This window comes from Schistocerca nitens, chromosome 6 (genome assembly GCF_023898315.1).
Source record: "Schistocerca nitens isolate TAMUIC-IGC-003100 chromosome 6, iqSchNite1.1, whole genome shotgun sequence".
NCBI classification, from domain to species: Eukaryota; Metazoa; Arthropoda; class Insecta; order Orthoptera; family Acrididae; genus Schistocerca; species Schistocerca nitens.
This window is the reverse complement of record NC_064619.1, coordinates 135827028-135842451: the sequence shown is the minus strand read 5'-3', so window position 1 is coordinate 135842451 and position 15424 is coordinate 135827028. Positions and strand designations below refer to the sequence as shown.

At 34.3% G+C, this 15424-nt stretch overlaps 1 protein-coding gene across 2 annotated transcripts in view; it reads right to left on the bottom strand.

The window, feature by feature from the left end:
- The window catches only part of LOC126262294 (chitin synthase chs-2), a 380478-nt gene that overhangs the window by 14277 nt on the left and 350777 nt on the right, over positions 1 to 15424 (bottom strand). Inside the window, exons 19-20 of one of the 2 annotated variants that reach the window (XM_049958822.1) lie at positions 14687 to 14847; positions 5608 to 5784 (exon numbers count right to left, since the gene is read on the bottom strand). In XM_049958822.1, the coding sequence (XP_049814779.1) occupies positions 5608 to 5784; positions 14687 to 14847 (338 nt within the window). Of the gene's footprint in view, positions 1 to 5190; positions 5368 to 5607; positions 5785 to 14686; positions 14848 to 15424 lie in introns of both variants that reach the window. The other variant, XM_049958823.1, reaches the window with a different exon arrangement.

Below are 15424 nucleotides of genomic sequence, written 5' to 3'. Positions count from 1 at the left end.
GTTTTTGAGAAAATAAATCATATTCCTCTGTGCACGTCAAAAAGTGAAACAGCAGTGGCAAATTTAAAATCTCAAAAGGAGTTAGTAGGTGAGAGAGAATTTTCAGATTTCTTGTTTGAATATTGATGAGAATTAAAAATATTCAATGGTACAAAAAATGATCATTTGAAGCAAAAAAAGTCTGGGAAACATGGGCTGTAAAACACATACCTTGGGAGCTGTGAGTTTTTCATCTCCTATACTGTGAAACAATTCTCTTCTACTGCTAACTCTTAACTTTCCATATTTTGGCATGTAGTAGTATGGACCAAAACAAGAAAAGAATGTTGAGTAAACGTGGACTCTTGAGTGCATACCTTAACAGCTATGAGTACTTGTTCATCATTGCTACTGTGAAAGCATACCTCTCAAGGTATGCATTTTAGAGTGCATGATTAATAACAATTTTTTCTTCTTTCTGTCCATATTACCTCCTCCCAAAATATGGAAAGAAAAGAGCTTGCAGTAGAAGAGATCTGTCTCGCACTATCGAAGACCACGATTTGCTCATAGCTCTTAAGGTATGGACTTTAGAGCCCATGTTAACTAGACTTTTTTGTTTTGAATGGTTGTTCCTGTCATAATCCTGAATACTGACAACTCCTCCTCACACACACACACACACACACAGACACACACACACACACACACACACACACTTTAGAGCTTCTTAAATAACTCACTTCAGCTAGCTTGGAACTTTGGTTATTGCACACCTTGGAAAGTGCCAGATGATTAAATTAACATACTTTGCTTCTTTTCATTTAGTTAAGTCATATGGAATTGTATTCTGGTATAACTCATTTTTAAGCAAAAAGTCTTCACCTACAAATGTACATGGTATCATTTGTTTTTTTGACTAAAACATCAGATACATATTTTCTCTCATGAAATTTGTTGTAAATAATTCATTAAACTTCAGAAGAATGACATCCATGATTGCAATATTATTAAGAAAATTACCTTCATTACTTTTGATTATAGCTGTTTTTAGTTCAGGAAGCAGTGCATAAAGCTGTTATCATCTTTGGTAACTTACTCTATGATATTAAATGTTTGACAAATAAAAAAGTTGAATTTGAAAGTAAGCTGAAAATGTTCCTTCTGGGTAGCTCCTACCCCATGTAAGAATTTCTATTCAGAAACTTGTAGCACATTTAATGCAAAAGTGTTACTTATTTCATAGTGTTATCAAACTAATTTTCTTTCCATTATACGAAGTAATCTGTAAATGGTCAGCATGTAGCCATACTGAAATACTGACTAAGCTAATATTCTGTAAACTTTTTCATTCCACAGCACTATGATTTATCATACAAAGTCACCCATGGAACATATAACTAACTCTCCCTAAAAGGAGCAAAACCTGGTCTTTTATTTTGGTACTACTGTGAATTTGATGTTTAATCATAAATAGTAATTGTTCTTTTACATTTACTGTAGAAAAGTCTGTGCAACAGGCATTGGATAACACACAATAATAACTATTCCTTAAGAACAAGAGACACAGACAGATACATTACAGTGAAGACCATTACAATATTTAAATTTATTGGAGCACATGAGTATTAGTGTACCATGAGCTTTTTGCAAATTTTTAAATTTTTATTTCATGGGAAATGGTAGTGATAACAGATTGTCGGACTGCAGCTCCAAAATGTCTGTAGTTTCAATAAATGACCATAACTCACATGTCATAAACCCATAGAAGGTACTTTTTATTGTGCACTGTTTCATATAGTACTGTACCAATAATATTTTTAGTCTGGAATTTTCAGATATTTGTCTGTGATAAGGAAAAAATGATGACAGACATATATGACAAACAAGAAGCAGTATTTTGATTTCATTCAATCTGCTGTGTTACACTAACGCATATGTGCTCCATATAATTATTTACAGTGAACTGTGAACATGAAATGAGTTATAACTAACTTTCTGCTTCCTGGGTTACAGAAAATGAGTGCAGCTGATATAAAACTGATCATTAATTTTAGAGCACCATCTTCCATAACAAGTTCCATGCCATAGTCAAGAGGAGAAGTGACATAAGGTTTGATCAATAAATGAAGCTCGAAAAAGCTTCACATATTTATATACATAGCCATATGCTCTAAATTTGTATTTATACAGCCTTGAAAGACTACTGATTGTTTGTAACTGAGTTAGTATTTCATTTTAAATCTATCAATATAAAGTTGTTGACAAATAAAAAAGTTATTCATTGGATTCAGATAGCGCTTTTAATGTCTATTTTAGAATATGCAAACAATTCTAAAATAGCAAATGTGAATTAAAATAGTAATATTCACATAGACCATGACTGACACACCAACTTCTGGAAACCCAGTATGAAAATACATAAATCAGCTATATCCACTGAATAAAAACTTCTCAGTGTGAGCAAATGGAAACCTAGTGTTGTATTTTACAGTGTTTCCTCATATCACATAGTACTAATTACAGTATGTGTTCTTGTTTGTAAAACAATGAGACTAGAGGTAAGTTTAAAAAAAATTGAGCTGGCAATCCCTTTTACCTAGAATGTGAATTAAATTATATATTTAACAGCTTCTGCAAGTAACAAATAATTTTGATGCACAAGAAATCAACCCCCCCCCCCTCCAATCTGCTCACCCATCAGCCCATCAACTGTCCCCCCCCCCCTCCCACACACACACACACACACACACACACACACACACACACACACACACACACATTACCTGTGACGAATCTGTAATTGTACCCTAACCCACCACGATAAGGGGAAGAATTTATTTTCCTGTTAATGAAGAATGAGAGATGATAAAATATTTTAATGTGCACTAGACATAAAATCTTATAGTCTTTATTAATTTTGATTTCTGTCCAGATAACTCCACTATTTATTGATCATACCTTATATTAACCAATATTTTATCCTACTATCACCGCTATGTTCACATGCAGGCATGGAGTCATTTATAAAAAACAGTAACACTCACACATTTAATGCACTATGTTATCTACAGCACAAGTACAAACAGTGCTGATATGTTCAGGTTTTTCAAATGAGTCGTATCATACCAACGTACTAATGTATAATTGCATGGTCCAACATATGTTTCATGAAAAACCTGTTGAGTCTAATTGTAGTTGAATTGCAAAATGCCATCATCCGTGCTACCGATTCAAAATTTGCAGAATGATCTAATCAAGAATCTAAATTCAGAAGCATGTGAAACGGCATTGTGTAGATGATGGGTGATACATTTAATACTTTTTTATTAATTTTTTTGTTGCTAAGGACATGAAACAGCAAGATGGTGATTATGAATGGGAGCAGTTCATGGAATTTCCACAGCAACAAGTTCTGTACTATTGCCACAGTTTTAAACAGGAAATGTTATTATCTCATGAATAAGTTTATCTGGTGTTTCAGAGTTTTCTCTTGTTCTTATCAAATCCACTGTCTGTCAAAATTTTTATTTATTTTGTGATTTTGTGTTCCAGTTGCTTACTCCCCAATAATTCCCATCCAAAATGTTCTTACACATCTCTCATTTGGGATTCTATCATTTAGAATTTTTGCTTATGTCCTGGTGGTCCACTAAGAACCAGTAATTCTGTAGCCTTTGTTTCTCATCCTTTCTTTATTGTTAGTGCAGTTCACTACAGAATTAATTTTCTGTGTTAATTTACATTTGTAATTTATTTCTTAACTATGTGTAAGTGCCTATATAGGAAGCTTCTCTTTATTTGTCCCAAGTTTTTGGTTCTGGTCCATGGCTTATTCACCAGGTATATGGCTCTCAGTATCGTCATATGTGCATTTGTTCTCTCATTACTTCTTTTATTATACTGCAAATGTTTAGTTCATTACACTGACAAATAATGACAGTATTGGCATTTCTTTACTCTGATTATTGTCCTATTCCAGTTTGAGTATTTAAGTCTCCAACAACCCAGTTGTTTCACAACTTTTTCTCTCTGTTACCTTCATCTTCAGTGTAATCTAATTCTTGCCACTGTGTGTCTCAGATAACCCAGACCTTTTCTTCATAGTCTTTCCACTGAAAAAATGTACTTAATTTTAAAACTTACTCTGTTGATATTACAATGAGAGGTCAAAATGGCTCTGAGCACTATGGGACTCAACTTCTGTGGTCATTAGTCCCCTAGAACTTAGAACTAGTTAAAAATGAGAGGTCACAATTATGATCCATGAAAGATGCAGATAAGTTAATAACAGATTTTATTTTTTTAAATTTTTAAGCAAATGTTGTGAGCAATCCTATATTTAATAATGATAATAATACTCCTATAGCTGTGTGGCCTGAGAAAAAAATAAATAAGAAGAAGTATAAGAAGAATAAATTATACTTTCTAAATGTTTGTCTATGGCACAGCACCTCTTCTGTTTAATGGTTGGTGACCTCATGTCATGTGCATATTATATTCTGCCCTGGGTTTTCCTTTGATACAGATCTTACAGTTTGAAAGTGCACAGTTCTTTGGTCAGTAATTCCTTTACTTGTGAAGTAATCTAAAGATATTTGTAGTTTTTTGTGTTCAGCATTCTACTTAAAATCAGTACTGCTTATCTGGATTGAAAATACTATCTCTGCTGAAAAAAAAATGGAGAAAATTTTTTCTTCTCAGGTCATGACATTTATAACACTAAGTTTACTTCATCACAGCAGTCTTCCTAAGTGCATTAAGTGCTATCAGCTAGAATCACTAGATATTCACAGTATCTACCATGCAGTTTCATCATTCCCAGATTTCATGAATCCACTTGTGCCTGCACCTTCTCAGCATTCATTTACATATATAGTAGTATGTACATGGAGAAAAATTTACAGTCATACTTGTGCTGCAGAAATAATAAAAAGATGTTACATTGAAAGTTGCAGTAATTATCCAGTGAGGAAGCTAGAAGTAGTGGTGTCTATGAGAGCAATGATAAATGAGAATAGTGAGATTGGTTACAGGAGACAGAACCCATGTGAGTTTGAAGATTTGTGTCACACAGAAGGGACTAGAGGCCAGCTCCTGTTATTGACAGATCCGAGCCCCAGAGCAAGCTTATGGGCTCCTCCCGCCATGCGCCTCTCCCGTGAACACTTGGAGTGACACAGCAACAAGGCTGGCAGCTGCATGGTTTACCTCTGCTGTCTCTTCGATATAGGTGATGTTTGTCTTGACTCCAAGTGGCCAGTCAATATGTAGCATGTCCTTATTCAGTTGCAGCAAGAAAACAATAAGCACAAACAAAGCATTGAACATGAAGAAGGCGAACACGGACTTATTCCGTAGCTCTATCAGATCAGCAGCAATTCTTGCCTGAAATAACATATTAAGAAACACATGCACCTTGATTTTTGTATCTTATACTAAGAACTTTCTGAAAAAGAAACAATCATCAAACCTGTGTAACTATTCTAAATTCATTAGATTACTTCGATGTAAAGGTCAGTCCTGCTGGACTTCTTAGAGCTGCTGACAAAACAAGGAACAAATGATCTGTGCTAGCTGCTTTGCAGAAATCACTAAAAAAATATAGAAATAAGAGATCCTTCTTACCTCCTGACTTTCTTCATTAAACGTAATGTTTGTTTTGACTCCAAAAGGCCATTTAATATGTAGCTTATCCTTACTCAGTTGCAGCAAGAATACGATGAGAACGAACAGTGCATTCATCATAAAGAAAAAAAACACAGACGAATCTCGCAATTCTTTCAGGTCCTTTGCTATTCTTGCCTAAAAAATAATAATCTGGGTTCGAAGTTTGAAGAACAAGTAAAGACAGAAGAACCCAAGAGTAATTAGTTATTAGACATGTCTTCAATGTTGATATAAGAAATGATTAAGAGCTGCTTGTTTGATGAGAAGTTGTTAACACTTTAGATCAGGTTTAGCCAACAAGAATCCTGTGAATGCCTCACAAGCAATGGCATAAAGACTTGGGTGAGCAGAGAGATAAAAGATTCATGGAGCTTGTTAAGAATTGCAGACAAGAGTCAGCAGTATGTATTAAAACTTCCAGTCTTGTGGTTCTCACCACACCATTCAGTATTATCAATATTGCACGGAGCTTTCAGAAGCATTCATACCTCTAAACAGGTGTGTTGGCTCTTCCTGATTTAAAATAAAATTTAGAACATAAAGGACCCATAGGATTTGAGGAGGTTTTCATATAGCATAAGATAGAAAAAAATATTATTTACAGTTTGCAACTATGTGCAGAAGTTTTGAAAACAAAAATGTTAGTATTACATTGTCCAGTGTTATACTGGTAGTTTCTTTTTTCTTATTGGTTTTCAGCATGGTAATGAAGCTGGAAATGAAAAGAACCGCTATCAGACCTTCAGAATACTGTTAGATGTGTTGAGGAATTTTTTATATGTATGCATTTAACCAGAATAGCAATCAGTACAATGGAAAATGTTAGTCTTGTCATTAATGTCATTGTGTCTTGTCAGGGTCACTGAGATTAATGTTAGTAAAGGAAATATAGAATTATGAAACCACACATTCACTTAAATCTGAAAATGTTAGCTGTTACTGGTAGGATATGTATTCTAAACATTGAGATATTCCCAAATATTCTGTCAGCAAAAATGTTAGAAAGGAATTGAAATAGTAATTTGTACAAAGAAGACATTATAAATATGGCTTCTGTCATAATAAAGGGTAAAAATTTTCCTATAATGGTACACAAGTACTCTTAACTATTAATGGTAGTGACTGATTTTATGTAATAAAATGCTACTATTTACACTTTGCACCATGGGAAAACAGAGTTTCATTTTGACTTTTGCAGAATCTGTTTCTGAGTGTCAGTAAGAACTTGAAGTTAAGTTGCTATCTTACACTGTTCATTCTGAAATGGACCACACAAGAAATAAGTACATTTGGAGGACACTGAAGAGAGTGTCTTAGATTTCTTAATATTAGTTTCTATTCATAAAAACTATCGAGATGCAGCACTATAGCTGAGGTAAACAGCAACTGAAAAAATGAATAGATATAGTGGACATTTCCAGTTTTCAAGTAGACCATAATGGAAAACCCTTCAAAAATAGAAATATAGTAGGAAAGTTCTGTAGAATGTAAATAATTTAGGAGTAAAGGAGACCACTCACCGAATAACAGAAGTGTTGAGTTGTTGACAGGCACATGCAAAGGAGAATGAAAGATAACAAGTTTTCACTCTCTTTTGAGAGTAGCTGCTGATGACTCAGCACTTCTGCTATTTTGTGATTGATCTCCTTTACTCTTAAATTATTTACCTTCAAAAATGTAGAATGATAGGTACATTGATGACTAGGTTTCAGGCTAACAATGGCTCATTCCTCCAGCTCAAAGAGCTAATGTGTATTTGTACGTAAATTCCCGGATTTGTTATTCAAAGAATACCAAAGACAGGAAATTGGGAACATCTTAATGTTAGCAACTAAAGGTAGAACCACAGAAATGAAGGGACTGATCGAAATTTTGTAGCAGATTATCTTATAAAAATCACAGTAACCATTCAGTAAAAGGCATAAGAGAGCAGCAGAAACCCCAGAAAAACCAGATAATTCTCTAAATAGCCCAATGTAGTAAACAGAAAAGCATAACTTCATAGCTTGATAGTGTCTAGAAATAATCTTATTGAGAGCAGACTAACAGGAAGGCAGTCATACAACCCCAAATTATTATTTTTTTACTGAAATTGCTTATTTGTGCCACTAACCAAACTGTGCTGTAAGTGAAATTGATTAAGCCTTGCTTGATAGATGAAGCAATATAGCATAAAATAGTTTCACAAAACATCACAACAAGCTTGAGTTTCCATAACTGTCAGGCATTCTTCTCAGAGCAGAATTTCAAAGGAGATAGTTGAACCTGAACTAAATAAATTTCATATTTGTCAATATAAGTAACTGATGGGTCAAAGTTTAAAAAAAAGTACAAGTTATCAAATAAATTAATATTACTAGTTAATAGTTACTGTGATTAAAGTGCGGTAATTCACCTTTTCTCAGTTCCTCAGTAGTGGACAGTTTGCCTTGGAAGCAATAAGTGTACTAAAACAAAGAGCTAAGTAGCAGTTTCGTTCACTGAGTTTGTGAGACTGGGGAAGTTATGCAAAAATTTCCATGTGTAAATTGAGGATATTCAAACATTTTATTTAAGCGGTCATTCACTTCAAATTTCATGGCTTATTATGATATGCAACATGTTTAATACACCACTCGAGATAAGTTTATGTCAGAATTATTCTCCCATGTTTATCCTAAATTTATTCGTATACAATTCATACTAGGATTATCATTTTCAATTTTTCTCTTCTTGCCGATCCTTCTGTTATGCTGTCTGATTTATTCTCCTTTTTACCCCCATGACGTCTCTTGTCAGTATTCCCCTTCATGCATTTCCTAAGGTTCTGTTGCTTTTAGACATAATACATATATCATTTTATATGTCTACAAATCTCATCATGTTCCACATGTGATGCTCTAAGAAGAAAGCTTGGCCAATTTAAGAACTTGGGCTTGCTCAGATGTCTATAAGAATTTCTAACTGAATAGTAATCCATTCTCCTGGTGAAAAATTATGTCAATTTTTTCCACATTTCATTATAATATTTCTTTTTTTTTCTAGTTAAGAATTGAGTGTAAATTTGATTTGAGACAATAAACTACTAAGTATAGTTTCATTTGCTGGTGAAAGATTGCTTTACCAGGAAATGAGATAATAAGAAGAATAAAGTTTGTTTTCTGTGTGTACGGCAAGAGAAAGAAAGCGTCAAACAGTGAGTGTTGATTATTTCAAATTGTTTCCCAGCTGCAAAAAATCTAAGTAGGTATTATACTGATACTGTAAATTTGAGAAAGCTATTGTTTCTAATAGATTAAGCCATCATACTGTAAGACATGAATGTTGCAATAAGCAGCAGCTCAATTATATTAAAGCAAAACTATGATACTTTTTCATATAAATGTTTCCCAGATAGATCTGACAAGTTAACAAGTAACAAAAGCTGCACAGATCTGCTATCAACCATTTAATTTTAAAGGAAAGGCTGTGTGACAACTATTGTGAGCCAATATCCAAACAAAGCAAATGTTTTTGCCTTTTGTTAATATGTCTTACCATTAAATCTGGAATGGCAGTGAAAAAGAAATAATTTTATACTGTTTTAAAGGAAAATAAGTTGTGGACACATATTTTTGCTGTGGATCATAGGAAGACAGCTAGAAAGGTACAATTTCTCATTGAATATCACATTTTCAGAGCCAAACATGGTGTTGTTTTTTTTCCTAAGTAGAATATATTGGAATACACCTGCCAACCACTTTTTATACATTGCCATGACTCTTACAGAATTCTTAGCAACAAGATTTATATTTGAAAGATAAAGTAGTCCCATTGTGTGCTTGTTTTCTAATCTGTCATGTGGATACGTGATCAACATAGAACCATTTAAAAATATGTAGGATGAATTTGATATTCATTAACTATTTTACTCCAGCAAGCCAGTTCACTTTACTGTATACTGGTTCTTCCTGAAACCTGTTATTTACAGGCTTAGTAATCTGACAAATGGAATGAGCATTAAATAAATATTACATCTGCATTTGAGTGAAACAAAAGCTGCAGAATGTCATAAAAAAACCAGTCATGAAGAAGAATTCACAGCAATGTGGACCAAACAAACTACACAGAAGAAAGAAGGTATCATGATGTCAGTACTGCAACTGTAAACCTGTTTTATTGATCAGTAATGTTGTCTCAGTGACTGCAGATGTAACAGGGGACCCAGACACATAAGAAACTTCAGCCACATCAGAAACTAAGCACAGTTCCACAGCAATGGCTAAACAAGTAGCAAGGGAACCAGACACAGAAAAAAATACAGCTGCAGATGAAAATTGGAGAATAAATGGAGTGGGGAAAAGGAAAACAGTGCTTCCCACACACCTGACTGATTTTTTATTGACCTGAGAGAAAATAAATCTACAGGGTAAGCAGTGATGAACAAACTTTGTCTGCATCCCATGAAAATAAGTCTTCCTGCTTCAATAAACAGCAAAAAATGAAGAAAATGGTCCAATTCTTCTCATACATTTAAACATTCAGTACCTGGAAATAAACTGCACTTGCTGCAGGCTGTCATGGAGGAACATAATCTGTATGTCCTGACAATAATAGAACATGGCCTAAAACAGGATGAAATAACATACTTTAATTTGGATGCCTATTCCGTAGTACGTAATTACTGTAGGCAGTTTCAGAAATGTGGCGGGGTAACTCTTAAAGTTAATCAATACATTAAAGTAAAAGTTTTTGTTAATAGTACTGCAGAGAAGGGTCATTTGAATTAGTTGGCACTGTGATACATTATGAAGGGTTCATGAAAAGCACAATGAAACACTGAGTGTTGGGTGCTATTGCCCTCCTAATGTAGGTTTGATCATTTCTTCAAAAGTCTCAGTAAGATAATTGGTCTAGTTGGACCCAATGACCTCACGATACTGGGTGATTTAAATATCAATGCAAAGTCTTGTAATATTATTAATTTAAAATGCTATGACAAATGGGAAGACTACAATGTAGTAGGAACTTAAGACAAATTTTATGCTCTCATGTTTGTCACACACTCTTTCCACTCATAGTTACAGTTAAAAGCACAGCACTGTGATGAATTAGGCAACTACCATCACATACACAGTCATACACTTTATGTCATGAAATCAAAGAGATAATCTATGAAAATAAGAATTAAATGTGAGCAACAAAATATATGAATCCATAATTTGATAGTAGATGGATCATTCACTAAAGCAGTATTTATGGTCTCATTTAATATGATCCAACAATAAAATTAAGTCTTGTGTCAGATACCAGTACAGGGTGCATCCATTTTCATCCAAATAGTGAGAAAAACTATTAAGACCTGAAAGACTGCCTCAGGATATAATGAACAAAAAGGAAGAGTAAAGTGAAGAAGAAGTTATGTAAACAGTACATTTTTCATATATGAAGTTAAGGAGAACAAATGGTGAATACTCATGTATTATTGTTCTTCATTCAATTTGGTCTCTATTGGATCATGTAAATTATTACTTCTGCTTTAGCATATGGTTTTTCCAATAATTTTTCATTCAGTCAGAGTGCTGTTGTTTCTTAACTTCTGACCTTTTCGCTACATTTTCCATTTTTGTTTTGCTCTGGAGATAGAAACCTAAAAGCTTATATTTTAACATATCTCCATTATGTTCTACAAACTTCATCTCTTTCATACCACTTCTGATTTCATGAGCCACTTGAACCAGGGATATTTTTGGTGGTTGATGTGTTCAAAAATTCTCCTATATACCTTGTTCTAATTCATCCAAACTAGATGACTGCAAAACATTCTTCTATGTTTTCTCATTGTTACATTTAGTTGTTCAGTTTTCTTGTACAGATCTTCATTAATCCTGTTCCTTTATTGTCCATTATGTTTTATTGGCTCCAATATTTTTTCTTAGGATTTTCTCCAGTTTTTTCCATGCTTTCTATTTCTCCTGTCTAAGTCAATACAGTCTTTGGCTGTATAGAAGCATTCTCAGTTTTATTACTGTAACTTAGTGCTGTTAGTTTGCTTAAGAGGAGGTAGATTTCTTATTTTATGCTTCTTTAGACCATTGAAAGGCTATTTCCATCTTCCTTGCTCTTCGTCTATTAGCCTCCCTGTCATAGCTATTCTTCTGTATTACCTTACAAGATATATAAATTTACTGATTGTTTTAATTTTTTTGTAATCTGTAGTCATGAAAATTGGTGCATCTTTTATGTTTGTTATAATACTGTTTTTGGATAGTTTAAAGATTTTTTTTTTCCCTCCATGTGTTCATTTTTCCTCTTGTGATTGTTGTGTCACTAGGCAGCACTGCAAGATTGTTGGCAAAAGTACTGTACTCTCAGATTCTTGTTTCTATAGTCCAGTTGCAACTGGTCATTTAATCCATTCTCTCTGAGTTCTCTTTCTCATTCTTGGATCACCTTTCCAAGAAAGCAGTTGAACAAAATAAGGAATATACCCTCTTCTTGTCTAACTGCTGTTCATGCACTAGCTCTCTCTTAAAAATGTAACTTTGGATTTTATGTTTATTAATGTTTCCAAGATAATGTTTCTTGTTTTTTCATCTACACCAAACTCCTTCAATATTTGAAACAGAGGTATTATGTCAACATAGTCATATGGTTTTTTTTAAGTACACACACACACACACACACACACACACACACAAACACACACACACACACACACACACAGTGAATAGGACATGCATATTGCCATTTTGTCTTGGATTATGAAGACTCAGGATCTACTCCACACACGACCTACCCTTCCAAAATTCGCCTTGATGCTCTCCTATCTTATCATCTACTTAATTCTCTAGTCTATTATGAAGTGCTTTAGAAAAGATCTTGTATGTAACTGGTAACATTGATATTTGTCTATAGTTTGGCACCAGTTTTTCCTCCTTTCCTATGAGAAGGACGAATTAATACATACTTCCAATCCTTTGGAATTTCTTCTGTTCTACAGAACAGAACTAAAATTTCCAAGGCTCTTTTAACTTTTCAAAGCAGAAGTAATTACCTTCCTGGTGGCTTGCTAGAGACCTAAAACTGATAGAAAACTGAGTATTATTTAAGTCAGAGAAAAGCTGGACTGAGTTTCGTGTGAAACTGGAAGAAGACTGTAAAAGCAACAAGAATCTGCTGTACAGAATCATGAAAAATAAAAGAATAAATTTGCTTCAATAAAAGCTCTGGAGAAGGAAGATGGAACCATCACCTGCAGGTATGAGTGTGTGTGAAAGAAGATGAAGAAGTATTTCGTACAGATGTATGTTGGAATGGATCTGACAAAGAAAGAACTGAGAAAGTCAGAAACTCTGAAGAAGAGAGAAGTAAATGATGTCACTGACTTGGGGTGAAGTTCAAAATGCCTTGAAGAGCATGAACAAAGGTAAATCTTCAGGTGTAAATTAAGCAAGGGCTGACATAATAAAATGTGCTGCAATTCAAGGTTTCCACTGATTGTATAGGATAATAAACACTGTTTGGAAAGAAGCAAAAGTCCCTGAAGACTGAACTAAAGGCATAATTGTATCTATCTTCAAAAAAAGGTGCAGGCAGAAATGTGGAGACTGCAGGAGAGTCACACTCTCATCCTACAGTCTTAAGCTGACAGAGATAATAATTTAACCACTGCTTGGGGAAGGACAGTTTCAATTTAGAAGTAACAGAACAACAACAGATCTCACTTTTGCTGTTAGAATGATATTGGGAAAAAATATGAGAGAAAAGAAGAGAGATCATCTTTACCTTCCTAGATTTAGAAAAGAAAAATGGCAGCTTGCCAAGAGACAAATTAGGAAAATGTTTATTTAGGTGGAATGTACTAGTCACTTACCAGCAAAGTAAAAATGTTGTAAATCACTGCCAGAGTTGTATCCAGAGAGAAGACGGTTGTTTCTAACTGGTTTACCTCTTGCAAGTTGCCAATGAACACTTTGTCAGGCATATTTTACCAATAATTACATACACCCTTGAAACCTGTAACATCAACTGTTGAGACAATAGTGGACTTCAGGCTGCAGAAGTGAATCCTGAGGTCAGTGCTCCAAGATACAAGGAAAGGTATGATCCAGAGTGAAAAGAGGTATCACAAAACACAAGCAAAACAACCACTTACTAAAAGCACAATAACATCAGTTTTGTGGTCTTGTAAAGAGAATGAATCAAACAAGAACAGCAAAAAAGTAGCTTGGAAAGGAACTTGAAGGCAAGAGACATAAAGGCCCACCAGGCAAACAACAGATCACTCATGTAAAATCGGATCTTGAAGAAAGTGGAAAGGAGTGTACCTGGACAATCAGGCTACTGGAGAAGGTTAATGAACATTATTATTATTATCAAGTTTCAGTTTTGCATTCATTGGAAATTGAAATCACAACTGGGAAAGAAGAAATTAACTGATGAGGAGCTTCCCAACATTTGTGTGCAGTGATGTGGAGGAAAGGATTACTGGATCAAAAGCAATAAGTGACACAAGTTGCATGCATCTGTAGGAGCATATGTGGGTTTCTTTGATTAGCTTCTTTCTAAAATAATTTTGAAATATCTGAAATGGCTTGTTCTACCTGGACAGTTACAGTATTTATTTACCTCACAATCAGAGTTTCACTGTATGTGCTACTTTCAAATTACCATTTCAAAATGGCACACAAGCCAAAGTTGCAATTTTGAGATAAATAAATTCAGTAACAATTCAAATGGAAGATGTTTATGAAATAATGTAGAACCATGGACCCAAGTAAGTAGAAAATATCTGAAATTTCAGATTGACAATACACATGCATTTCAAAGTCCACAGAGTGATGTTCTGTATACGATCTATTAAAAAATAACAAAGTAACGTAACTAATATTATAAATATTTAGCAAATGGAGATCATTGTATACTTGTTGCTTATTTTCCAAGCCAGGTAATGATGTATGCTTACTTTAGTGAATGATCCCTACTTTCTTTATTTAACTGAAAGATAAAAGGAAATATTTCAGGTGGAAAATCAACTTGAAGTTTTGTATGTAATAAGTATTGAAAAGATTTCAACCTTCTCAGCCTTGTCCTCATCAATTGGATACAGATACTTTTCCAGAAGTTCTTCCCAGAACTGCCTTTCTGCCTGAGAGATATAATCCACCTCTCCTTTCTTCAACGCTTTGTCTTCTATCCATAGAGGATTCACATTATCATCACGTTCTTGTTTAGGTTCTGTGCAAGAAGGAAGGTACATCAACATAAAACTTTGTTATAATATTGTTAGACTGTAATTTCGATTAAGATTCACAGTTAATTTATATTCCTCATTCATTAAGCACGTACAACAAATTCAGGCTAATATTAGTAAACAGATTTGAGTTCACTATTTATTTTGATGTTTCATTTTGTTGCTAGCATGATTACATTAAGTAAATGATATATTTTGTGAATATCTTTGACCTCAATGCCAAAAATAACAATCTTATACTGTTAGGAATATTGTGATTAGGGCAATTCTGTTTCTTCTGAGTTTAAGGGGGGGGGTTGTTTTGGGGGAAGAGACCAAACAGCGAGGTCATCGGTCTCATCGGGTTAGGGAAGGAAGTCGGCCGTGCCCTTTCAAAGGAACCATCCCAGCATTTGCCTGGAGCGATGTAGGGAAATCACGGAAAACCTAAATCAGGATGGCCGGACGCGGGATTGAACCGTCGTCCTCCCAAATGCAAGTCCAGTGTGCTACCACTGAGTTTAAGGAAACAATTGTGTATCTGGAACTAATGTAAGCAGAGATTTGTAGCATATTTATTGT